The sequence below is a fragment of the Eucyclogobius newberryi genome, unplaced genomic scaffold, assembly GCF_026437365.1.
Source record: "Eucyclogobius newberryi isolate DKJ021-1_F unplaced genomic scaffold, fEucNew1.0.hap1 SCAF_4, whole genome shotgun sequence".
Classification (NCBI taxonomy): Eukaryota; Metazoa; Chordata; class Actinopteri; order Gobiiformes; family Gobiidae; genus Eucyclogobius; species Eucyclogobius newberryi.
In genome coordinates, this window is record NW_027316056.1 from 10,378,306 (window position 1) to 10,403,665 (window position 25,360).

General features: G+C 41.2%; 1 protein-coding gene across 7 annotated transcripts; it reads right to left on the bottom strand.

Annotated features, from left to right (window-relative positions):
• Positions 1 to 1,380: 1,380 nt before the first annotated feature.
• On the bottom strand, positions 1,381 to 24,452 carry patl1 (PAT1 homolog 1, processing body mRNA decay factor). 7 transcript variants are annotated; one of them, XM_072463034.1, is made up of 21 exons: positions 24,361 to 24,452; positions 22,348 to 22,453; positions 19,886 to 19,975; positions 19,637 to 19,777; positions 19,095 to 19,298; positions 16,761 to 16,849; positions 16,484 to 16,564; positions 14,230 to 14,427; positions 13,765 to 13,869; positions 13,241 to 13,318; positions 11,521 to 11,735; positions 11,178 to 11,316; positions 9,582 to 9,699; positions 7,077 to 7,174; positions 6,244 to 6,303; positions 5,554 to 5,699; positions 4,814 to 4,973; positions 4,297 to 4,422; positions 3,440 to 3,531; positions 2,479 to 2,628; positions 1,381 to 1,424 (listed from the first exon to the last, which is right to left on the bottom strand). In XM_072463034.1, the coding sequence occupies exons 1-21, from the start codon at positions 24,373 to 24,375 to the stop codon at positions 1,403 to 1,405; spliced, it is 2,433 nt and encodes an 810-aa protein (XP_072319135.1). In that variant the 5' UTR covers positions 24,376 to 24,452; the 3' UTR covers positions 1,381 to 1,402. The 7 variants fall into 7 exon arrangements, with proteins under 7 accessions (XP_072319135.1, XP_072319137.1, XP_072319136.1 ...); XM_072463036.1 differs by having other exon boundaries at positions 19,095 to 19,292; positions 19,637 to 19,771; positions 19,886 to 19,978; XM_072463035.1 differs by having other exon boundaries at positions 19,637 to 19,771; positions 19,886 to 19,978.
• Between the last annotated feature and the right edge of the window lie 908 nt (positions 24,453 to 25,360).

Genomic DNA, 25,360 nt, shown 5'->3' on the forward strand with positions numbered 1-25,360 from the left:
TTGGACCCAAGAGTGAACATTATTGATGGATCAGCAGAATTAGCGGGACCGTTCGCCATGTTTACTACGGTGACCACCTGTTTACTTCCGCCCGGCTCCCGCCATGTCGTCACGGGCCATGTCGTCACTTCCTCCTGTCCAATTCCGTATATGACCTAGTGCCAACCCCATGAGTATTCCCCACGTCCAGCTCCCGGTGGAGTATTTCTGGACTTGGAGCACAAACTGATCCCGATTCTTCCCAGAAAAGTTTATTTAGGAGCTGTTTTCATGTTTAATGAAGGTTCCTCATCAGATGGTGGACAAAAGGGAATAAATGAAGACAGTCAGTGGGCTCCTAATACTAAAGGTGTTAAATGCCTGTATTTATTTTTTTCTTCATCCGTCTCATCCATAATTTAAAATATAACATCTTTATTAATATTACTTAATTATATAATCAATAGAAGCAGTCACTGGGAGTGCCCATATAGTGTAGTGACATGCAAACACTGGAAGTACCAGTGTACTATTAAAAGGTTCATATTCATAATTCAGTAAAAAGGTTGAGACAGTAGTTATATCCATTGTATCAATTTGACCTAAACATGTGGCTGTTTGTTCATTATTTTCTAAAGCTCAAACGCTTTGTTCAAATGTCTAAAAGCCAAACGCTGAGTTTTGGTGAATGAGCAGCCGCTGAAGAGATATTTGTACCTTTGAAAGAAAGAACCAGAGGCACCAGGAGCGGCTCAGGGAGCGTGGTCTTGGAGCATCTCTGGGGTTTATTTCAGAAACGTTTCAACGTTACTTCTTGGAGACGATCCACTGTGGTAAATAAACTAGCAAACGTTGATAATATGAAAAAACTTGGACAGTTGTGTTTCTTGCACTGCTCCTGCAGATAAGAATGTTTTTTTAATATGTTTTTTATATGTTTTTGCACTTTTAAAATCCTTCACATTATCAGAAGATAATGAATCAGATGTTACATTATAGTTAGTTTCCTCAAATACTACAATAACCCAGTGATCAAAACACAAATGAATAAATTAAACTTGAACATTGCTGTTGCTCGCACTTGTTTTAAAAAGCTTTATTGGTGCCAACTGTGAAATTAAAACGACTTATGTACACATTCAAAATAATGAAACAGTACATTTTATACAATAGAAATACTTTTGATTTTAAGGTTCATCACAGGCATGATCGTAAACGAGATATTTAAAAATGCAGATTTCATTGTCATTCGTCATTCACACGCTCATGTTCATGTTCGTCGCACACATTCAAACCAGACACTAAACTAAAACACATCGTCGTTAGGTTCTGCGCTTTAAAAATGTCAGATTCAATCACCATTCACGCCCAAAAAACAAAACTAAAACATCATTTGAGGGTTCTTTTACTGCTGCAGTAACTTCTACCTGGACAACGTGGAGATCCTGTGGACAAAACCACATCAAATATGTTAGTTTGTTACTTCGCCGTCATGACAACACACTAAAAACAATCTTCTATCAAAAAGGCAAACACCAGTCTCCCGGTCTCGATGCAGGATTAAGATGAGCCAAAGAATAAAAATGAAAAAGTACATGATTTATTTGGGGCCAGATCACAATTACGATACTCGCAGAGGTGGGATATTTATCGAAAAATGGATCAGATTGCAATTGTTGTTTATGCTAAATTAAAACAGCTAAAACTGAGCTCAGAGAGAATAAAAGTAACGTTTCTACAGTTCTGGGCTTCACTTTTTGTCCGACTCATGTTTTGTGCAATATTTGAACCTCAACAGACATTTACAGAGAGATTTTGCACATTCAAGAGAAAACTATCACAGGAATGAGATCGTGATTGGATTTTTATCACTGTTCCTTCCCCAGTCGTACCCCCAGTTCACTGCCCGTCAAATAAACCCAAGGGCAAAAGAAATCTGCAACCACTTACTACACCTTTATTCCCCTTAATAAAGTATTGAACAAGTACATTATTGAGTAGTTAATATGCATAAATCATTCTTAACAATTTGTGACATTGAAGTCTTTGTTCATCATTTGTCATCGAGTGTTAGCAACTGGTTATTGTTCAGTATAATCAGCATTTTAAGCAATTATACCTGTGCCTTTTTAGCAAAATGTATTGTAAAATGTGAATAGTTTACGATGTTAATATCAAAAGCATTGTATGGTTTAATATTGGGTGTGTTTATGTCCGTTAGACCAATCACACTGTTCATGTCCAGACAAAGGGTGTCAAAAGTAACAAAAAACAGATAATACTAGAATAATAAAACTAGAATCAAAACTAGATATTCACTTCGATACTAAAGAAAAAAAAAAATGGAATGGAGAAACATTTCAGTATGGCAACAAAGCTCTTCCTCCTCCTTATCGATCGGACCCTGGTCACTTCTACAGCTCGTTCGGACTGTGGCTGGGGCAGACTTTAGGCGTTTATCTGCCCAAAAAAAGAACACAAAAACAACACCAAACTTACTGTAGCTTGTCCTGTAACAACTCCAGTCTTTGCCGGTCGACGTAGCGAGAGAAGAGCGAGAGGAGGTTTGGAGGCGTGAATAACGGAGGAGAAAGAGACGCGGACGGGACGGAAAGCAGCTCCCGCGTCACAGAGAAGACCAGCTCAGTCCTGGGGGACACGGGACACAGAGGGTTAAACATGTGCAGAAGTCCACCATTATTCCTTCTGTTTTAAATACATTATCCACCGAATAAATGGTGTAAATGTGGTGACTGAAGGCGCCTGGATACAGAATATTCACAAATAAAGTAAAGTATTATTATTGTTATTAAAGAAGTATGATTTTTGATTTAATAATGTCTTTGTAATAGTTCTCAAAAAGACATTTTGTCAGAATCAAAATACAAGTACGTTTACTTTTAAAGTCACACTTAGATTGCAGTAGTGATGGGCAGAGCGATACCAAATATCTACATATCGACACTGACACAGGTATCTAAAAGTATCAATGGCCAACGTAAAGGTGTTCGCGATATTTGTCTTAGTGTACATTTGTATTAGTATTTCTTGGTATCGGATCGAATTTTTAAAAAAAATCACTACTTTGCAGCCTAATTGTTCTGTAAATCTTTATCTTCAAGTGTCTCAGAAATACAATAGTTTGAAGAATGGACTAAAATTGCTTCTTCAAAACGCTTTTGTTACTGATTTTCAAACTTTGAAAACATAACGTTAACACTTTGTGAAGGATTGAGTTGCTCTGAAGCGTCCACGACTGAAGGACGATCCAACCAGAGGATTAAACCCAGATCTGAACCTTCCATTGTCAAACTGGCTCAAATACTGGCCCATTTGTATGATACTCAAACTTTGAATTTGAGGGTTGAATAAATAAAGTGCAGCGTAAAACTATGACTTAAAATAATTCAAATAGTGTCGTTCTTTTTGAGACGAGAAGAGGGAAATCCAAAGCTTTTACCATCGGTTGTCGTCCATGAGCTGACAGTTTGGGTCCGAGCTCTGCATCCGCTCTCCTTCACTCAGGATCAGATACAGCAGCGTCACACCAAACTACACACACACACACACACACCAGAGAGCAAAGAGTTACACCAAACTACACACACACCAGAGAGCAAAGAGTTACACCAAACTACACACACACCAGAGAGCAAAGAGTTACACCAAACTACACACACACCAGAGAGCAAAGAGTTACATCAAACTACACACACACCAGAGAGCAAAGAGTTACACCAAACTACACACACACCAGAGAGCAAAGAGTTACACCAAACTACACACACACCAGAGAGCAAAGAGTTACACCAAACTACACACACACCAGAGAGCAAAGAGTTACACCAAACTACACACACACCAGAGAGCAAAGAGTTACACCAAACTACACACACACCAGAGAGCAAAGAGTTACATCAAACTACACACACACCAGAGAGCAAAGAGTTACATCAAACTACACACACACCAGAGAGCAAAGAGTTACATCAAACTACACACACACCAGAGAGCAAAGAGTTACACCAAACTACACACACACCAGAGAGCAAAGAGTTACACCAAACTACACACACACCAGAGAGCAAAGAGTTACACCAAACTACACACACACCAGAGAGCAAAGAGTTACATCAAACTACACACACACCAGAGAGCAAAGAGTTACACCAAACTACACACACCAGAGAGCAAAGAGTTACACCAAACTACACACACCAGAGAGCAAAGAGTTACACCAATGAACAACTGGTGTGTGCTGTGTTGTGTAGCTGGTGCGTACCATGTTGTGTAGCTGGTGTGTACGGTGTTGTGTACCTTGTTGTGTAGCACTGATGCTAGCTGTCCTTCGTTGCTCTGGAGCTCCTGGAGTAAATCCGTGAGGGCGGAGCTCGACATGGACTGGACCACAGCAGACACGGGTTCTACCAACCAACACAGCACCTACAAGAGGAAACGACTGTATTCAAGCAGTTAACCCTGTTTGAACCGCCCCCTGAACATGGAGGGCAAGACTCTTAACTACAGCACCACCGGCGAAGCGTGAGCATGAACCTTTCAAACAAGAACGGCATGAGAGTGTGCATTGTGTCGTGGTAACTTTGTGCTGGCTGGACGAGCTGCAGAGATTAAAGATGCTGTTACTAGTTCTAAAATATAATTAGAGTTTAGTTCTGCTTCCCAACGCATAAATCTATAATCTTGTATATTTTCCATTTAGATTTGATTTCAATGTATTTCTTATACAGGGAAAACCCAATGATTAAAGTTTATTTGAGTCAATATTTGATATAATTCTTCAAACATTACATTACTCAAAGTGTGTTTTCCTCACCTGGTCCTGTTTGTCCTTCTTGGCGAGCGCGGGCAGGTTTCGGGCGGTCGCCATGAGAACGGCAGTGGCCTGGGCAGCGGGCAGGAGGGGGAGGAGCCTGGATATTAGCCGCTTCCCTTTCCTCACGGACATGATCATCACCAGCTGCTCGTCACTCACCCTGCAGGCCGGGAAGAACAATGACTCTTACCGGTACTTTTCTCCATTTTGCACCAGTAATTATTTAAATGACGCTATATTAATAATGGCAATGTATATATTATTGTAATAAATAGTGGAGCTAAATAGAGACATTTATATTCAACTGTTTTTAGAGCTGAAACAAGAAATATGTCTCATAAGCCTTTCTATATGTTTGACAATTTCCAAATTTCCAAGCTTAGATACATTTTCCAAAACCTTTTCTTTGTTAAATCTAATCACGACGAGGAATTATTTCACAAACAGACTTTTTGATGAAAGAATCCATTTTGTCTGTAACGGTTCTCAAGACGTCCTTAAGCAGCATCACCAGATTTTGCTGCATCTAATTTAGTAAAAATCTCTATCTTTACAAGCCTTTCGAGATCTAACCACGAATCACAAATCAATCAGCTAAATAACAGTGAGTTGCTGCCCTAATGTTTTCACAAAACTATGTGAAAATGTGCTGTATGAATACAACGGAGAACTTAATGTCAATATTTAAAGGTACAAGATAAAAGTGTTGTTGTCAGTTCTAATCTGCTTTGGTCTCGTACTTGTCCTCCCACTCTTTCTCCCGCAGAGAGTTGCAGAGCTGAACCGTGTTAGTTTTGTGTCGTTCGAGCAGCGCCTCTCGCTCCTCTTCAGGCGTCAGGACGAAACGCTTCTCAAAGTCCTGCACCTCCAGCAACAAACTGTACATCTGCAGAAAACAAGCATTTGACCAGTTTAATAATAATAATAATAAAATACTAGATTAGTTTTAATGTCTCTGTGATATGATTATATTTCTGTGATGTATTTTATCTGCATCATTAGTCTAAGAGAAGAACGGGTGTGTGACACAGCATTTGTTTGTTGTTGTTTTATGGCGAAGGTATCATAAAGATGGGCCAAAGAATGTTGCCCCAGGGGGGGGAGTTGCACCCCCCCTTGCAGGCTTGATCTCTACGGAAAAATACAAAGTGCCTTGATGTGAAACTGACCAATGAGAAATGTGACCCGCCTATTCCAGAATATCTAATAAAACCAACCAGCATGGGAAAAAACGGGGTGAGACGCAGGAGGATCACGGAGGCTGCTTTCTCCGTTTTCTCCCATGCATTACATACAAATGTCTAATATTTCTGTGTCGTTTCATATTCTAAGTCAAATTGTGTTCTCAATGTGTTACGGAATAGCATCGGTGTATGTCTCCTCCCAAAGACATTTTCTAATTCCATGACAGTCTCAGCGCTCACGTTTACCTTTTCCACTGTGTAGAGGATCTGACGCCTCTTATTCCAAACCTGCTTCTCACGTTTTTCCTGCAAATGAACAAATATTATTCATGACCAACATTTGGTATAAACAGTAGTACTTTAAAAAGGTACGAGTGCAGAGAACAGAAGAAGTTAAACAATCTTACTACTCAACCCGTCCAACCCGGTTTCCCCCCCACTTTGTGCTCTTTGAATATTACTATGTTCACCAGATCTAGGTAAAAGTATTAGGTCTTTAATCGACTAAAGACATTCTTAATCTGAAGTGGTGCGAGCGTGAAACTCTCAATGATTTAAACTGACCTGATGTAACTGACCCAAACTGTTCTCAATTATCGAGAAAACCAAACACATATAAAGGAAAGCACCAGAAAACTGTATTTATGATATATGTAAGAAGGAACATTGGGGTTCAAGCTTTAATTGAGTTCATTTTCATCTTGATGTGGACTTGGTTTGGTCCTGTTTGAGTCCCGGTTCAGTCCTGATCTAGTCCAGGTTTAGCTTCAGGTTTAGTCGATGCATTGAATGTGTAAGTGTGAACGCACCGTTAAACTCATGATTCTCTCTCAAATGTTAAGCAAACTCTCTCCATGACTCTTGTGGTCGATTAAAACACCATCGACGGATTAAACGAACCCTAAAGTCTGAAAACTCTATAAAGTATATTAACTGACGACTGTTTGAGACCATTTCATATTTGATTAACCTTCGTTTAACCAGGTCACACCAATTGAGATCAAAACCTCTTTTTACGGAGTCAGTTTCTTTTCCGGTCCTCTCCTGGTTTCTGTTTTTTACCTTCCCGTTGCACAAACCTCGTCATCGGAGCGAGTCGTCACCACGGCGTCGATCATCTTTCGGGGGTTGTTGACGCTGGAGACGGTGAGTTTACCCAGAGATCCTGCGAACTGGACTGTGGACACAAGAGCGGCGCGTAAACCTACTGTACGTGGAGAGTAAATGGTGCTGGAGAAGGCAAATTATCAAAAGGTATCTGCATCAAAAGGGCGATTAGGGAGGATTCACAATTATTTAAGTAATATAATGCCCTCGACAAATTATCCAGTCAGATCATGTTCTCTCAAATGTTAAAGCTCCAGGAGAGTTTATAATGTCAACTAAATCATCTAATTGAAAATCGAAATCGAGTGTTTGTCACAAAATTGCAATTAAATATTTTTCCCAAATATTTCCGCCCCAACTGGGACACAGCAGCTCCCACATTACATCTTAACAAATGAACACAAAGACTGCCACAATTAATTGGAATATTGAGAATATAGTCGACTTAATATTTAAATAATTGCATAAGTATTTTAATAATAATGAAATTGTTATCACGAAAATACTGACTCTAAAAATTGAATAACCAATTTTCAACATTAATCCTTTTTATGTGTAAATATCCTCCATCTAGAAGCTTCAATCAGCAAATTTAAACCTTCAATTGGTTCAGTTACAAAATCTAGAAATAATTGCTGACTTATAAACTACTAAAAATCCATATTCAGTTCAGAGTTCACATTTGCCTTAAAGATATTATTACCAAAAGTATGAAGTAATGGAGTAGATTTTTGGAGTCCTGCTGTTGTTGACAATAATATGAAATTTCCCCATGTGTGGACAATAAAGGAATATCTCATCTTATCTTAATATCACAGCAAGTAGAGCAGCACAATAAAGAAACTAAAGAGTAAAATGTAAGAACGAAATTGCAATAAGTTGCGTTAAACTTAGCAATAAATGTCTAAAACAAAGGATAATACAAGAATCTAATATTTGTAGAGTTTTAAACTACACGTTCTATAAAAAGACAGAAGATATTTTGTGGATTTCAGATATTTTAATCGGAATAACTGCAGTGTTTGCGATTTAATAACTGTCAAGTCAAACTGTGATTTTGTTTGATTGCAACATTTTGTGCAGCAAGTTCCAAGTTATGTAAAGTTCACAAATTAACTTTGACTTTTAGTCAAAGTTACAACAAGTTATCTGGGATATAAAATAATTTGTTACATGATTGTGTGGATTTTGTTTAGCTGATATCCAATATTTGTCTTGCTCTGGATTTTTGCAGAAACTACTATTTTAATTAAGGTCATATGAAGGCCCACAAATCTATTTGAAACAGAAGATTATAAAATAATTTATTATACGATTGTGTAAATAGCAATGTTTTTTGTGTGTGTAGTGTGTGCATGTCATGTGTGTGTGTGTGTGTGTGTGCGTCATGTGTGTGCGTGTGCATGTCATGTGTGTCGTGTGTGCGCCATGTGTGGGTGTGTGTATGCCGTGTGTGTGTGTAGTGTCTGTGTGTCGTGTGTGTGTAGTGTCTGTGTCGTGTAGTGTCTGTGTGTCGTGTGTGTGTAGTGTCTGTGTGTCGTGTGTGTGTAGTGTCTGTGTGTCGTGTGTGTGTAGTGTCTGTGTGTCGTGTGTGTGTAGTGTCTGTGTGTCGTGTGTGTGTAGTGTCTGTGTGTCGTGTGTGTGTAGTGTCTGTGTGTCGTGTGTGTAGTGTCTGTGTAGTGTCTGTGTGTCGTGTGTGTGTGTAGTGTCTGTGTGTGTGTGTAGTGTCTGTGTGTCGTGTGTGTGTCGTGTGTGTGTCGTGTCTGTGTGTCGTGTCTGTGTGTAGTGTCTGTGTGTCGTGTGTGTGTAGCGTCTGTGTAGTGTCTGTGTGTCGTGTGTGTGTCGTGTGTGTGTCGTGTCTGTGTGTAGTGTCTGTGTGTCGTGTGTGTGTAGTGTCTGTGTGTCGTGTGTGTGTCGTGTCTGTGTGTCGTGTGTGTGTAGTGTCTGTGTGTCGTGTGTGTGTAGTGTCTGTGTGTCGTGTGTGTGTAGTGTCTGCGTGTCGTGTGTGCGTCATGTCTGCGTATTGTGTGTGTGTAGTGTCTGCGTATTGTGTGTGTGTGTGTGTAGTGTCTGCGTATTGTGTGTGTGTGTGTAGTGTCTGCGTATTGTGTGTGTGTGTGTAGTGTCTGCGTATTGTGTGTGTGTGTGTAGTGTCTGCGTATTGTGTGTGTGTGTAGTGTCTGCGTATTGTGTGTGTGTGTGTATTGTGTGTGTGTGTGTGTAGTGTCTGCGTATTGTGTGTGTGTGTGTGTGTGTGTAGTGTCTGCGTATTGTGTGTGTGTGTGTGTGTGTGTGTGTAGTGTCTGCGTATTGTGTGTGTGTGTGTGTGTGTGTGTAGTGTAGTGTCTGCGTGTCGTGTGTGTGTCGTGTCTGCGTGTCGTGTGTGTGGTGTGTGCGTCATATGTGTGTGTGAGTAGTGTCTGCGTGTCGTGTGCGTGTGTCTCGTGTGTGTGTGTCATGTGTGTGTCGCATCTCACCCGGCCTGTATGTGTGCTCCACCTTGGCCACTTGTGGAGTGATGAGTTTGGTGGTGTGCTCCTTTTTGCTGCTGTCTCGCTCCTTTTCCTGACGCTTCTCCATCTTTTCGTAGTAGTTCTGTGAGAATGAAGACGGACAACGTGCAAGACAAGTTTAATGTACGCTACCAAAAAGATTCGATTCATCGCAACTAATCCTTTATTGAGGTAATTGTCAACTCATTTAGTAATTGAATAATTGTTATATGGACAACAAACAGACTTCAAAAAAATAAATGTGCTGAAAGATACAAAATACCACAGGAAACATGAAAATCATGAGCATTACATTCGCTTTTTGTGGATCAAATGTAAAAATCTCACGAGTCGTGCGAGAACAAAACTATTAGATTAATTATGAATGAGAATAATCATAAAATTAGTCAAATGGCAAAATAATCTTAAATTTTAAATCAGACATTTTATATTATTTTCTGACATTATGATGTAATAATGCTGCTGTCGTTATTAAAAAAGGTTATTTAGCATGTGTTTTCATGACTCTAGTCCAGATCTAGATCAAAATATGATTACAACAGTTTTAATATTTACTGTACTTTTCGCTACTCTTTCCCCACGCTTTGAACCCTGCAGACATTACAACGTTGCGTCTAATTTATAGATCTTTATTGGCCAACGGCCACCGGGGGGCACTCCAGCAGGAAGAGGAAGCATGTGACACACTGTAGGAGAAGACTTCAGTGGACAGTGGACACTGTCCAGGGGACAAGTCGTGTTTTTTATATTTCAAGCCTCAAAACGCTGTGTGTTTAATTACAATCAGACTCATATTCACAGAGAAATAAGTCTAATTAGACACGGGATGCAGCAGACCACAGGTGCCCCAAAAGACAGCTGGCGCATCACTATTTTTCGTGACACATATTCATGTGCAATTACTGTTGTACATATTACATGACACATATTCATATACGAATATGTAATGTAATATGTAATATTACATTACATATGTAATATGTAATGTAATGTACATGTATGAATATGTACATATGTAATATGTGCAATTACTGTCGTGATCACATGCAATGGTATTTATTTATTTATTTTTACCTTTATTATTTTCCCCCTCCATCCCTTGTTGGGTAATGGGAGGTTTTGTCTATGGGAATTTTTGTTTATCGGAGATCTTCTATTGAAAGTGTTTTTCAAACATCCTATAAGTTATCTGTTCTTTTCTTCTGTATCTACCTGCGTTGCAACAATGAAATTTCCCCATGTGGGACAATAAAGGAATATCTTATCTTACTACCGTCTATTATATGTGTAGATGTCTCATGTTACAACGTGGGAACCTACGGTTTATTGTCAGGTACGGCCCGTACAGGTACAATTTATCTTTTCTTTGTAAATTTCGTTGGCGCTGCTTTTATTCAGGAGCGCCGCAGAGCCCGAAAATGATGGAAATTATTTGGATGAGGAGTTGCAGTCCTAGTTTAAATGGATTTCGTTTTTAATTAATGTGATGAAATATCAGGCCATTTGGTCATAGTTTTAATATTACATCATATTTTTGCTCTTCCATGAGTTCTCTCTGACCTGATAGTAGTAGTCGTCCAGATATGGGTCAGTGCTCTGGAGCTGCATCATCTGGATCTTGGTGACCCATTCCTTCTCCTTCTGGGTCATCAGGTTACTGTAGGGGTCTCTGCTGCGGCGGTCCAGTCCAGGCCGACACCTGACACAGGACAAAGGCTCGTTTAACAGACCGTTGTGACGTGGCCTCTGAACTTGAACTGTCTCAGAGTGGTTTTGATTTAAATAAAGATAACAAAAACATCAAAGTTATCATTTCTTAAGTGACAAGTCTATTATTGTGAGACTAAACAAAGTACAACACCCTCATAAACATTAAACTCCTGGTCTTAGTCCTGGTCCTTACCCTCCTCGGCTCTGCAGCCGCTGCGTGAGCATTCTCCGGTGCTGCGGGTGCAGGTGGGTGGTGTTATGTCGGATGGGCAGGGCGTGGTTGGGGGGTCCGTGGGGTTGTGGCAGTCCCATCCTGTGTCCGTGTGGAGGAGGAGGACCACCGAAGAACGGCCTGAACCCACCGCCGGGCATCATGGGAGGAGGGCCACCGCGAGGGAAGCCTGCCACCTTCAACAACAAAGTCAAACCCACAGAGGTCAAGCAGACAATAAGAGCTATGACACTCACATTTAACTGAGTCAAACCCACAGAGGTCAAGCAGACAATAAGAGCTATGACACTCACATTTAACTGAGTCAAACCCACAGAGGTCAAGCAGACAATAAGAGCTATGACACTCACATTTAACTGAGTCAAATCCACAGAGGTCAAGCAGACAATAAGAGCTATGACACTCACATTTAACTGAGTCAAACCCACAGAGGTCAAGCAGACAATAAGAACTATGACACTCACATTTAACTGAGTCAAACCCACAGAGGTCAAGCAGACAATAAGAACTATGACACTCACATTTAACTGAGTCAAACCCACAGAGGTCAAGCAGACAATAAGAACTGTGACACTCATCACATTTAACTGAGTCAAACCCACAAAGGTCAAGCAGACAATAAGAACTATGACACTCATCACATTTAACTGAGTCAAACCCACAGAGGTCAAGCAGACAATAAGAACTGTGACACTCATCACATTTAACTGAGTCAAACCCACAAAGGTCAAGCAGACAATAAGAACTATGACACTCATCACATTTAACTGAGTCAAACCCACAGAGGTCAAGCAGACATTAAGAACTATGACACTCATCACATTTAACCGAGTCAAACCCACAGGTCAAGCAGACAATAAGAGCTATGACACTCATCACATTTAACTGAGTCAAACCCACAGGTCAAGCAGACAATAAGAGCTATGACACTCATCACATTTAACTGAGTCAAACCCACAGGTCAAGCAGACAATAAGAGCTATGACACTCATCACATTTAACTGAGTCAAACCCACAGGTCAAGCAGACATTAAGAACTATGACACTCATCACATTTAGCTGAGTCAAACCCACAGAGGTCAAGCAGACAATAAGAACTATGACACTCACATTTAACTGAGTCAAACCCACAGAGGTCAAGCAGACAATAAGAGCTGTGACACTCACATTTAACCCATTGATAACTATAATGATGTAGATGATGTAGAGAGGTGGAAGTTGGGCCTATATTCTAAGAATCCAACAAAATTATTTAGAATAAAAAAATATTTTTAAATTCAACTCCGACTTTTGGATGGTAGAAATGTGATTTGATCCCCTTTTAAAAATGCCAAGGAAAATCTGGTGAACATTTTCAAATCAATTCATTTTGACAACATAAAGAATAACCAAAAGAGTATTGTTACTTCAAACAAAACATAAAACTGTCAGAAAACTAGTCTGAAAGTTTAAAGTCTAAAAGTTTAATTTCTTCAATAAGTTACTAAATGTAGCTTGACCAAATTAATACAAACAGGTCCCGTTTAATCAGAAATAATATATATTTTGTTTACACAGAAGGGGAAAAAAGGTCAAGTCAAACTCAAGCCTGGTGAAAATGAAAAGAACAGACTCAATAGTTCATCATAAAAAACTGGTGCGTTGCTGAACCAAAAGCAGAAAAAGATGTTAAGAGTCAAACCTGAGAGTTGAGCATTTGAGCCCTCTGGATCTGAGACAAAACTCCAGGAGGAAACGGACCTCGACACAGAGGAGAGTTCTGCAGAAACACAAAACACACTCAAATATACTGAAAATATATTCAATATCCTTAAAAACACATCATTTTAAACATTGCACAGTGTTTGAGGAGTAAAGCACTTATAATTATGTCTCTACTGAAACCACACATTACTTTCCATCAGTGAGTTCCCTCATCAGGATCATCTGCATCTACTGGAGACAACAGATGGAGCGGTAGATTTGCGGCAGAAATGCACAGAACGTCTGGCGATGATTTATAAACTTAAAAACAGCACAGGATTTCTCTCTGATGTCACAAATCTGGGAACTTTAAAACTTTGAAATGAGTGTTTTTGTGAGGCTCAGAGAAGACGACCTTGCAGACAGGAGTGCTGAAACAAGCGTGAATGAAGCTTCAACTCCAGGTGTGTTTTGGAAGAGTTGTACAGGGCGTTCTCACAGTCAAAGAGGAGGAGGACTCACTGCTATGTTGAGGAGTGTGTTTGGAGAAAGGCGATCGGGGAAAGGAGGAGGATGATATCTGTGTGGCACCGGGGCCCGGATGTGCACCGCTGTGGGGTGATGGATCTAAATACAACACACAAACACAAAGAGAGAGGGTCAGGAGGGACTTAAGTCACAGTCACTATCACAGATGTTAGAGGAAAGAAAAGACAAGGTGTTTCTTCTATAAAACAAATGGCAAAATCTATATTTACAAATCAATATTGTCAAGAACTTAACATATCTAGTGTCAAGTTGGGATCTTTAAACAATGGCCGACTGTTGAACATTTAGTATTTTAGTTTTCAAAATGTTGTCCTGGTTACACTTGTATGTATACAAAGCATTTATAAATGTACTAATCATTGACAAAAATTGTCCAAAATAGTAATATATGAAAAGTATTTAACATTGGCCTATAGAACGTCATCTGATAATCGTCACCTGATGGTTGAGCAAATGGCTCATTGGTTGTTTGGGTGGAGTTCCGATAGGCACCGCCCTCACAGGAGGAGAGCCAATCACAGGCGAGGATGACCGAGGGGGCGGGACCCTCTCCGACAGGTCTCTGGCTTCGTCGCTTCGGTTCTGAGGTCTTTTAGGCAAACCCACCTCTTTGATGATGGACATGAGCGGACTGTCCTGAGGAACAAGTGAAGAGAATTAATTGCAATAAAACACACAACGTTTTGAAGCTTAAAGGTCCCATATCATGCTATTTTCCCTGTTTCATAGTCTACCCTAAGGGTATATTTGATAATAATTGTGTGATTGAATAATTGTGTGTGATAATAAAGTGTTGTGCAACACCCATAACATAATAGTTATAAAATATCACCCATACCTTGGACCCCGCTCACAAACCCGGAAATGCAAACGGCTTAGTTTGAGATTCGCGCCCCACCCTCGCGAAGAGCGATCTGCCTCCCCCGCCCAACCCGTGACGTAGTCTCAGCGAGAGCGTGTGTCACCCGCCCACCCCTGAGACGTAATCTCAGCGAGGGCGTGTGTCCCCCGCCCACCCCTGAGACGTAATCTCAGCGAGGGCGTGTGTCCCCCGCCCACCCCTGAGACGTAATCTCAGCGAGGGCGTGTGTCCCCCGCCCAACCCGTGACGTAGTCTCAGCGAGGGCGTGTGTCCCCCGCCCAACCCGTGACGTAATCTCAGCGAGGGCGTGTGTCCCCCGCCCACCCCTGAGACGTAATCTCAGCGAGGGCGTGTGTCCCCCGCCCAACCCGTGACGTAGTCTCAGCGAGGGCGTGTGTCCCCCGCCCAACCCGTGACGTAGTCTCAGCGAGAGCGTGTGTCACCCGCCCACCCCGAGACGTAATCTCAGCGTGGAGACGGTGTGAATGTAAACAGAGGCCGAGGCGTGCGTCGCTACACAGCACAGCACATGGCAGAACATGTCAGCAGCAGCACTGGAACAAAAGAAGTAGCGTTTGAAGCTATGTGAGCCTAAATTGCCTAAACATAACAGCCAAAGTGGCTGGTATGTTTATATAATCACACAGGCTGCGAATTAGACGGGGGCCCGGGGCCCGCAAGCAGTTGAATCTCCGGCGGGCCGGCGGTTTGAAATAGGAGGGGGCCCGCCGTGCCCCTCCTCGAAAAAAAATCAAGATTTAACAAGTAATTTGGCCATGTTGTTGTTGTTGTTGTTTTATGGCAGTTGGCATCCGAGTGTTGCATTACCGCCAGACTGTAATCCTTAGACTTCCAGTGCTTTGACTTCCAGTGCTTTGACAAGTTGGCCATATTCGGGGCATTTTCATCGCTTAAGTTTCATTTTGACAGACATGCTTCTCATTGGCCGAGCGGTCTCCGTGACGTAATATCGATGAAAGCGGGCGTCTGATTGGCCGCTGCGTTTCGTGTTGCGTTCACATGTCCTCGGAAATGCCCGGTCTAATTTTCAGGGCAATGTATATATGTTAGTAGTTTATTTTGTAGGACGTGATTTCATATATTCCACAAGATCTCCTTGTGTCAAATGCTGTAAACAGTATTTTTGTATCTAAGAAATATAATTATATTGAAAAACAGTTTTAAAGATCATGATCTCTGGTTTATATGATTCAGTATTTGTGCTCTTCATATCAAATAACAGATAAAAGTACTTTAAATTGTTTTACATGCTAATAACCAGGTTTAAAACAACACATTTATCTTGTTCTTATGACGCCGCGATGCCGCGCGCGCTTGTGGGCCCTTGAAATTGCTTGGGGGCCCCTAACTTTGAAAATCTATTTCTCAGCCTGTCACACTGTCAAAATGAACGCAATTTGACCCAAGAAATGCTCAGAACAAGTCTGGCGATGATTTTAAACTTCAAAACAAAATATGTGGTTGTAACTACGGTTAGACAGCGCTTAAAGCACTGTCAGTGAGGATGAAACAGAAGTGCACAGACTCTAAACCTATGCAGCAACAATCCAGGAAAAAAAATTAAATGTGTAATTTCTGAGGCACAGAGCAAGACTTCCACATAAAAAAGATGAATGTAAAGATGATGAATGAAGCTAAATACAACTCCAGGTCCATGGTCTTTGATACATGGAACAATGTTATAACAAAAGTATATAATACAGCATAATAATATTATGCTGTATTATATACTTATGTGTCCTTTAAGACTACACTCACATATTTCTTATCAAACAGAACAAGTGCTTTTGTTTGCAAAGTGCTTCTTACCTCCATGTGTGTGCACAGCCCAGGGGTGAGACTGACCGGGCCAAACCCCATTGTGCTCTCCCATATACTGTGAGAGTTAATCTAAAACAGGAATAATACATATTAGCAATGAGCTCGGGAATAAACAAACAAACATAAACATTATTTGTCATAATACAAATTACATAAGTAAAAATGTAAAATGAAAGTTACAGACGTATCTATGGTTCTATGAATGCACTGAAGGAATCCCTACGCATGCGTAGGTCAGCAGGGATGAAATAGAACCATGTCTGACCTGTCCCATGGGAGACGCTCCTCGGCGCATCAAATGCTGCTGTTGCTGCTGTTGGAAGCTGAGCAGCGATGCAGGACCAGGAGCCAGACCTACAACAAACACAGACTTTACTTTGAATCACTACCTACAGTGGCATTCTGACTAAATCTGTTCTGATGCTCTGGATTTGGAAACTTTATATCCAAAGACACAACTACTGTCTCCAGGGTAATTCATGTAGATTTTTAGACCTCTTCACACTTGGTAGGTTTACTTTCACACCACACTATGTTTACATTTAGATCATTATCTGATCTCTGGAGTGATCAGATTATTGAAATGTAATATAAACATGACGTGAGTAAGCAGATTTCTGTGATTGATCCAAGTGTTTGTTTATTTTGGATCTATTTAAACTCTAATTATGAGTGTTAGTTAAGGATAATATGCGATTTTATAGTTGCTTTTAAATTTTTCTTTTTTTAAATCCTACTTTATCATTTCTCGAGGCTGTGGAGGGAAGCGCGGATACATTTTTTTATCTTCTAAGGGGGCGTACCAGAAAAAGGTGGAGAAGCCCTGTACCAATGTGCTTACAGTAACTGTACAGCTTCAAAAAGCAAGCCTCGAAATAACGGGTCGGACGCGGTCAATGTTTGACGCAAAAATCAGTTTTGACCGACTCCAAAATCAAGGCTCCGGACATACTTACCGACGAAATTTTTTCGCTGTGATATATTAGATACAGCACGGTGAACATACCCAAAGCGATTCCTATGCACAAACTGGGCGCGCTACGCTACAGCACAGCGGCGGAAGGCAGCATAGCTTGGAAACGCTTAGAAAATCATGGCAGATAAACACCACGCTGCTGCCGCTGTCAAACACAAACAAAACCAGCGATTGCAAGGACACTGAAGACGATCACTGTCAAGAAAAGGATTGATGATGATCTCGCTAAGTTTAGTGCCCGTGACTGGCCGTCCTTCTCAAATAGTGGGGCAACACGTCGGGAGCGTTTGATCGTCGGACGCTTTGGACACTCCAATTTAGCTCTGAACCTCTTTTATTCTTTTAACTAGAAGACTAGTGGGAGAGCTCTTCTGTGATTACAGAAACATGTGGCTGCTCCGTGTTGTCGTCCGCTCCGGGAGCAGGCGAGGTGCGAGCGGGAGCAGACAGCAAACATTGGGATTTAAAGGAGTACATCAGAGCGCGTTTTAACCACAATGGTTTCATAAGGAGCTTAAACGACACTGTGTAATCGTGTCTGATTAGCCCATTTTGCAGAACACCAATCACAGGAATTTTGCCGTGATCGTCCAAATCATGATCGAGGGCCGATTGATCACAGCACCTCTGAACAAAATAAGTAAGAAAAATAAAATGAGAAAATAAGGAAGGGGTGGCATCCAAAGAAAAGAAGGTTAAAGAATATCAAGACAAAAATAGAGGTCCATTGAGTCTGTCAAATTTGTCACTTCAGTTTGAGTCCAGAAATGATTTTCCCCATTTTGCATATGTTAAAGGCGGTATGGACGATTTTTCGGCGATTTGAGAACGCAGGCGGAAGTGCGCATGCGCACTCCCCCGTGCGGACTGATACAACACACACGTGCGTTTGTTTATTAGCGCAACAGAGCGCATCACATCTCTCGTCTCCCGTAGATTTCTGTCCACTTCTGCGTCAGCTCGAACTGTCTTTCTCCGTCTTCATTTTGCCCCGTACATTGAGGGAACTATATTATGATAGATCCATGCACTTAGGCACGCGGAAACGTGAGGAGGAACCGCACGCGGCTGCAGGTGAGCGGTAGGTGCGTTTTATGATTGATACGTGGCAGGACAAATGATTTATCCACGCCACGAGGAAATATGATACAAAATTTGCTGAAAAAAATCGTCCATACCACCTTTAATTATGATGTCAGTCCAGTCCTTAATCATCAACGCAATTTGTGCCATCGATTTTTTTCTGAGGGCCTTCATTCAGCTGCCTGACGTATGCTCCAAAGACATCCTTCCATTGTGTCCATGGCAGGGGTTTTGAGGCTCAAATACATTGTTCTGAAATTGTTCAGTTCTGTCCAATATTGCTAATTTTTTCATTTTAAGTGCAGAATATTATATGACGTAAATGAGCTCAGGCTGCACCTATTGATTATTTACAGATCAAAAAGTCTAGCGATAATTCTTTCCACTAATCTGTTTGTTGTTTGGATTGCAAAAGGCCGGCAAAGATGCAATGTTTACTAAATCTGACCCCATGACGCTAAAGCAATGCCACTTGAGATCACACTGACAGATCATATTTACAAGCAACGTAGTTTGTACACGTTTCCTGTGCTTTCTCACCGGACGTGGAGGGTCCCGGGGGCAAATGGGGGTGCGGGGGGAGCTGGTTGGGGACTCTGGATCGGTCTAAACCCTGTAGACCAGACAGAGCGGGGTTTGGTCTTTCCGCCGCGCCCACACCAGCGATAGCAGGGTCTGCGTCCAGGATGAACCGGGCTAACGACTCTGCCAGGTCACCGTCGCCTCCGCCCCGCTCCTCTGCATCTAGACATGAAGATTTAGGATGATTTTATTTGGTTAAAGACAATTACAAAACATTTCAAAAAGATAACATGGAAGGCCAGAGTTAAAAAAAACACTTTATTTCCTTTATTTCCTTTTTAACATGTGATTTAAAAGTTGACAGAGATGGACAGTGTCTTCTTGTTAAAGACAGACTATAATTAGACTATAATTGAAAGTTGATCTTATTACTTTCAGATTGTTGCACTGCATGGTTTACTTTGGTAACGTAACAATGACAGAAATTATGTATATTATGATCTCTACCAATTGAAAACTTGAACACCTATAATATAATTTCCCTGTTCAACTTCACTGACCTGGACGAGGAAAACCAGAGGAAGACGTGAAATTCATTGATGGCAAAGAAGACGCTGGAGGCCCGAGTGGTGGGGGGTCTCCTGCTCGTCCCAGAGCCCCGAGCCCTGATCCAGACCCTGGTCCTGATCCAGACCCTGGTCCTGATCCAGACCCTGGTTCTAATCCAGACCCTAGTTCTAATCCAGACCCTAGTTCTAATCCAGACACTGGACCTGGGCCAGACCCTGGACCTGGGCCAGACCCTGGACCAGACCCTGGTCCTGATCCAGACCCTGGTACAACACCTCCCAGTCCATCCAGCCCTGCCAGACGTTTGTGCTCCTCCTGCCAGCCGTCATCTTCTAAAAAAAGGAAAAACAAAACAATAATCATTATTAATTTGTGTTTTCTTTTGTCGGAAGTGACTGTTTTAAAAATGTATTTTGTTCTATGGACGCCACAATATAAAATGTTTGTGTTATGATAATGGGAGAAGGACTTTACAATGACCGTACTCACAATGATTGAAATGGCGAAACAACAGTAGTTAATGTGACACAAACAAGCTGATAAAAAAAGCACTTCACACCTAATTTGCCTTTTTGGTGTATTGAATTAGATATTATTATTAGGCCCGAGCGCCACAAGCTGGCGAGAGGCCTATTAATCTCGTAAGGCCGTGCGAAGCACGGCTGCGAAAGTGCGCAGGTAGTGCGCACGAAATCGAGCGCGAAGCGCTCGCCCACTTCCAAACACTCACTAACGCACTCCTTCACTCATGCACGCCCCGTGCATACTAATTAGTAGTAGGAAAATGGAACATTACCGTTGTAAACATTACCGCGCAAAAGTGCGCACTAAACGAGCACTTTACATTGAGATGACGACCGCGAAGCGGTCGTCATTCCCATATAAAGCACTCATTTGCGCTAAGTAGCTCACGAATACGTTCCCCATCTCTTGCATGTTCCGTGCATATAAGCATGTAATGCAAAAATTGAACATTATTACTGTATAGAGGGCCAAAAACACAAAGTGGGCGGAGCCCACTCAAAATTAACGAAAGTACCCGTCAGTGACCAGGGACCCACACCATGAGGTAGGAAAGCGCGAGCGCTTTCCGAAAATGTATAGTTTATGATATTTGAAAAATGGGAAACATTGTTTTCGCATCGGAATATTATTCTTTCTTTCTTTCTTTCTTTCTTCTTCTCGGGACCAACCCCCCTATTTTTCACCCAGTGAACATTGACGAAAAGTCACAAAAATTTGCACACCTCTAAAAATCGTGCCTCTCTACATTCTGGCTATTTCCCTTTTCTAAAATAAAAAAAATTGGCGCGTCAGCGCCACCAAATGTACCAAAAATGCATTGAGAGATGGGAAATGACCCAAAAAAAATCTGATCGTAGAATCATGAAATTTGGCGCAGAGGTAGATGGTGACAAGAGAAGTAAAAAATATTATTACGGCAATGCCGTCCGCCCAACCAAATGTCGGCCATATTGCTTCAAAAATGGCTAAACATGACTTCGGAGTTTTTCCAAACGTCGTACTTTTACGAACTCCTCCCAGGGCGTTGGCCCTAAAAAGCTGAAATTTGGTGAAAATGCTACTGAGGAGTGGGACATCAAAAGTTATCCAAATTACATTGATACCTCTCACGGTCTCTGAGCGGCGAAGCCGCAAACTGTAGCTAGAATTTCAGAAATCTCCCATATTTAAAATTTCTGCCGTTTGCGCAGATAAAGTCCGAATTGCGTCAAATTAGAATCAGTTGTTAAACTCTTTGCCCTAAACCTACTTGAAGTGAAATAAATTCATTTGGCGCCACAGCGCCCCCTACAGATTTTATATGGAGGTTAAATGTTTAGTTTTGCGAAATTATATGAAATTTGACACACAACTCAATTTTAGCATCCCCATCAAAAAAGTCAATGACTCATGTCATAATTGTTATGGCGTTGCCGTAACGATGACCGAAACCTTCCATGTTATTCCAATGGGGAAATCGCCAGAACATGTTTACACTTTAGACTTTCACAAACTCCTCCCAGGGCGTCAGCCCTATTAACCTGAAATTTGGTGAGACTCATCTTCAGGGGTGGACCATCAAAAGTTATCCACATTTTCATTCAAAGAGTCACGGTGTCTGTGCGGCAAAGCCGCACATTTTGCCAAGAATTCAAAATAAAATAGCTTTTTGATGGTAAAACAAAGGGGAGAAGATTCAGATTCAGCAGTAGGCGTAATAAAAGGACAATTGGGGCGCGTTAGCGCCCCCTCCTCTTGCGGCGTGGCGGCGGCGTGGCGAGGGCCGATCATTGCCGCTTGCGGCTATATTTATTATTATTTTTGCTCTTTAAATGATCAGTTATTTGTGTTTGATTGTTACAATGACATCGAGACGTTACTAATTGCGGTTATGGAATAATCAGATAATCTTGACTTCCCCTTTTGTATTAATATGTGATTGAGTGAATACAAGGAACCACGATGAACCAGCAATGTCCAGTTCTTCAGTGGCAGGTTAAGTATTGAAAATCAACAGCGCACTCAGTCCCGGAAGACAAACGCAAACTTAATATCTCTGTGCAGTAATAGATAATACTTTTGGATGACGCATTTAAATAAAATATAAACTAGACTTAACCCTGCCCAAACACAAAATTCAACAAGTAAAAATACTAATGTACAGACAATGCATTCCTACATTTTCACATTTACTGACCAATTGCGCCTGCTCCAAAAGTGTCATCGTTGAACTGATCGATCTCGTCTTCTTCCTCAATCAGCCCGTCATCCTCCTCCTCCAGCGTACAGTCGTCGTCCAGGGACTAAAACGCAAGCAACGAGGGGCACTTTGTTAGGAAAACAGATGTAACAAATGTACAGCAAACATCGCATTGAGAAATCTGTAGCAGTAAAGATGATCAGGTGACGTATCAATACATTGTCAGTCAAGAAATAAGAATATACCGTCTTGTTCTTGTCAAAGTCAGATTACTTATGATGTGATAACACCAAACAAAGTAAAAGGTGACGATCACAAGCCATGAGGAGATAAAGTATGTAAGGCCCAGTAAGTTTTTTTTTTGGGGGGGGGACCTTCTGAACATCTAAATTTTAAAGATGAGTGTTAAAGATTTCTGAAAAATAATCCATCCAGAATCAAGATGTGTGTTAAACCAAGATTCAGACACTGTACGTACTTACACAACATGCAAGACTGTTCTAATTTGAGTGAGTTGATGGATGAAAAATAAAATGCTAACTTTGAGAAGAATTACATGCATTTCTGAAATAGTTTTCAGAAGCTTAAACAACAAAAAAAGCAGGTTTGAAACACATGGAGACATGGTATTCAGTTCTTACCAAAGAAGGTTATAATATCTTAATTATCAGCCTTTGAGATTTACCAATTGTGACCATTCAATGTGTTTTTATGTGATTATTACTGTATCAACTTACTGTTCAATAAATCATAGACAGAACAATATATTTTGGGGCTCAATGTTTTTCGTGCATACTATTCTTTGTAGAATGGTAAATGTTTTGTTTCTGTAACTTCTATGTCTCATTCTGGATTAGGGCGGCAACAAGTTAATCGATTAATTGCAACAAATTGATTATTAAAATAAAAACTAATTTAGTAATTGAATAATCGTTAACGGGTAAATAGGCCTCAAAACATGCCATGACGGAAATTGAGCCGTAGTTCTATGAAAATGATATGTATTCGATAAAAAACACTTGTTCCATAATTATGTGCTCCACCAGGCCTCAAATTACAGGTTAATCTGGGTCAAAAGTAGTAAAACTCTTTTCATTATGTGACTTTTGCGTTTTAAACAACTAATGGAATAGCATTATGGTCGTTAGTTGCAGCCCTATTCTAGATCTATTCATTATTTCATTCCACTACTTGTAGATCATGTTTTATAACAATAATTTATTGAGTATTGTGCTTTAGGGTTATTCTATCAATGGCATAAAGTAGTTTAAATATTTGTGTTTACAGTGGCCATTTCTGTGAGATATACTGCACTTCATAATGTGTTTACAACTCTTAAGTGTGATAAATCTGGCGTCCCCAATGGCATTATTAACAGCACTATTGCATTTTGTTGCTAAGCTTCGGACAAAACCAAAGTCAACAAACACAACAATGCAATCCAAAGCCAAGTTATGCCCATTCTTTCCACAGTTATATAAAAATATGCACGTGTAGCGTCCAGCAATCCATTTAAGGACAGAAAATCCATCGTTTTCACTGAATACAAGTTAGATTTGAGAGGTAACGAGCCGTCCCTTGTCCATTTTATCACAGAATACAGCCCCCGTGTGTAAAATGCACCACTGCCGCATGTTTGTATGTCTCTGGAGATGTCTTGTAGCGTCAGTAGCACTCGTTAGCCACAATGCTAACACTGTTACATCACGTAAAAGACGCACGTCCACCGGGAGACGTGGACGGACCGTGCGCTGCAAATGCATTTGGACAAACAAACACGACATTTGTGTAACGCCGGCGGCTCCGTGGTCCCGGTGTAACGAGTTTGTCCTCGTCCTGCGTGTCCCCTTTGGCTCATGTCATCGGGACAAACTGCACAGGCCGACACCGCATTGGCCACGGCGTAAACAAAGAGCCGCGGCTTCGTCTGAACACGTTTTTAACTTCGTTTCCGGGGAGATAAAAGCAGCGCGGGTCGGACTGAAGCCGCGCGGGGGGTTTTGTCCTCACCTGAAATCGAAACATCTGTCTTCAGGTTTTCGGGAAAAGAAGTGCATCAGGAGCAAGGCGCCGCGCAAATGACGTAGCTGCTTACGTCGCCTTCTACGCGCCGACGGGAGCGCGCACGCACATGTCGGGCACGCGCAAACAGAAGGGACTGGAGGAAATGTTGTCTTTACATGAGAAATAAATATTGTTTCCTTGACGTTGTTATCATCTTATGGATTTGTCTGTAATGTTCCACACGCATTAAACGTGTAGCTCCAGTTCAGAGCCGTCTTGTTCAGGGGGGCCTTCAGGGGGGCCTTCAGAGGGGCCTTCAGAGGGGCCCTGGGATAACTTTATTAATGATAAGTTGGCGCTTTCACAATTTACATTATAGTGAAGAAATGCTTATCCTTACAGTTGTTACATGTTCAAGTCTGGTAGTTATGTTTGTCATATCTCATGGGGCCCTCTTAGGCCCCTGGTACATTGACAGCGTCAGCGTTTACACATGTAAATTCACAATTTGACTGCAAGTGTCTCTTTGAACAGATCTAAAGTGAAACTAACTTGTGTTTACCGTCTGTGCGGGTGGATCATGTGACTGCACACGCTCTGCTCCAGTCAGTTAGCAAGAACCTTGTTTTCAAGTTATGTTTCTGGACTGGCTGAACGTAACGTCCAATTTATTTGTTTTGGATTATACAAAAAATATATTTAAAACTTAAAATCTTCTATCTAAAGACACATCATGAATCTTTGTTGGGGTGGAATGTCATCACGTGCATAATTTCATGGAAATAGAAAGTTAAAATCATATTTTGGGAACATTGTCCCTGCAGATAGATTATTTTTATGCCATTCTGTGGAATATTAGCCAAAGGAACTATATTTCCATGGAAACGAGCAGGAGAAGCTCCTCCTGGCCATGTACAAATCAGCCTTCCACTCAGTGTCCACTCACAGGACAGTTTTTAAAAAATACATTTTTAGAGCAGCAAAACCACCCAAAAACAAAGCATGT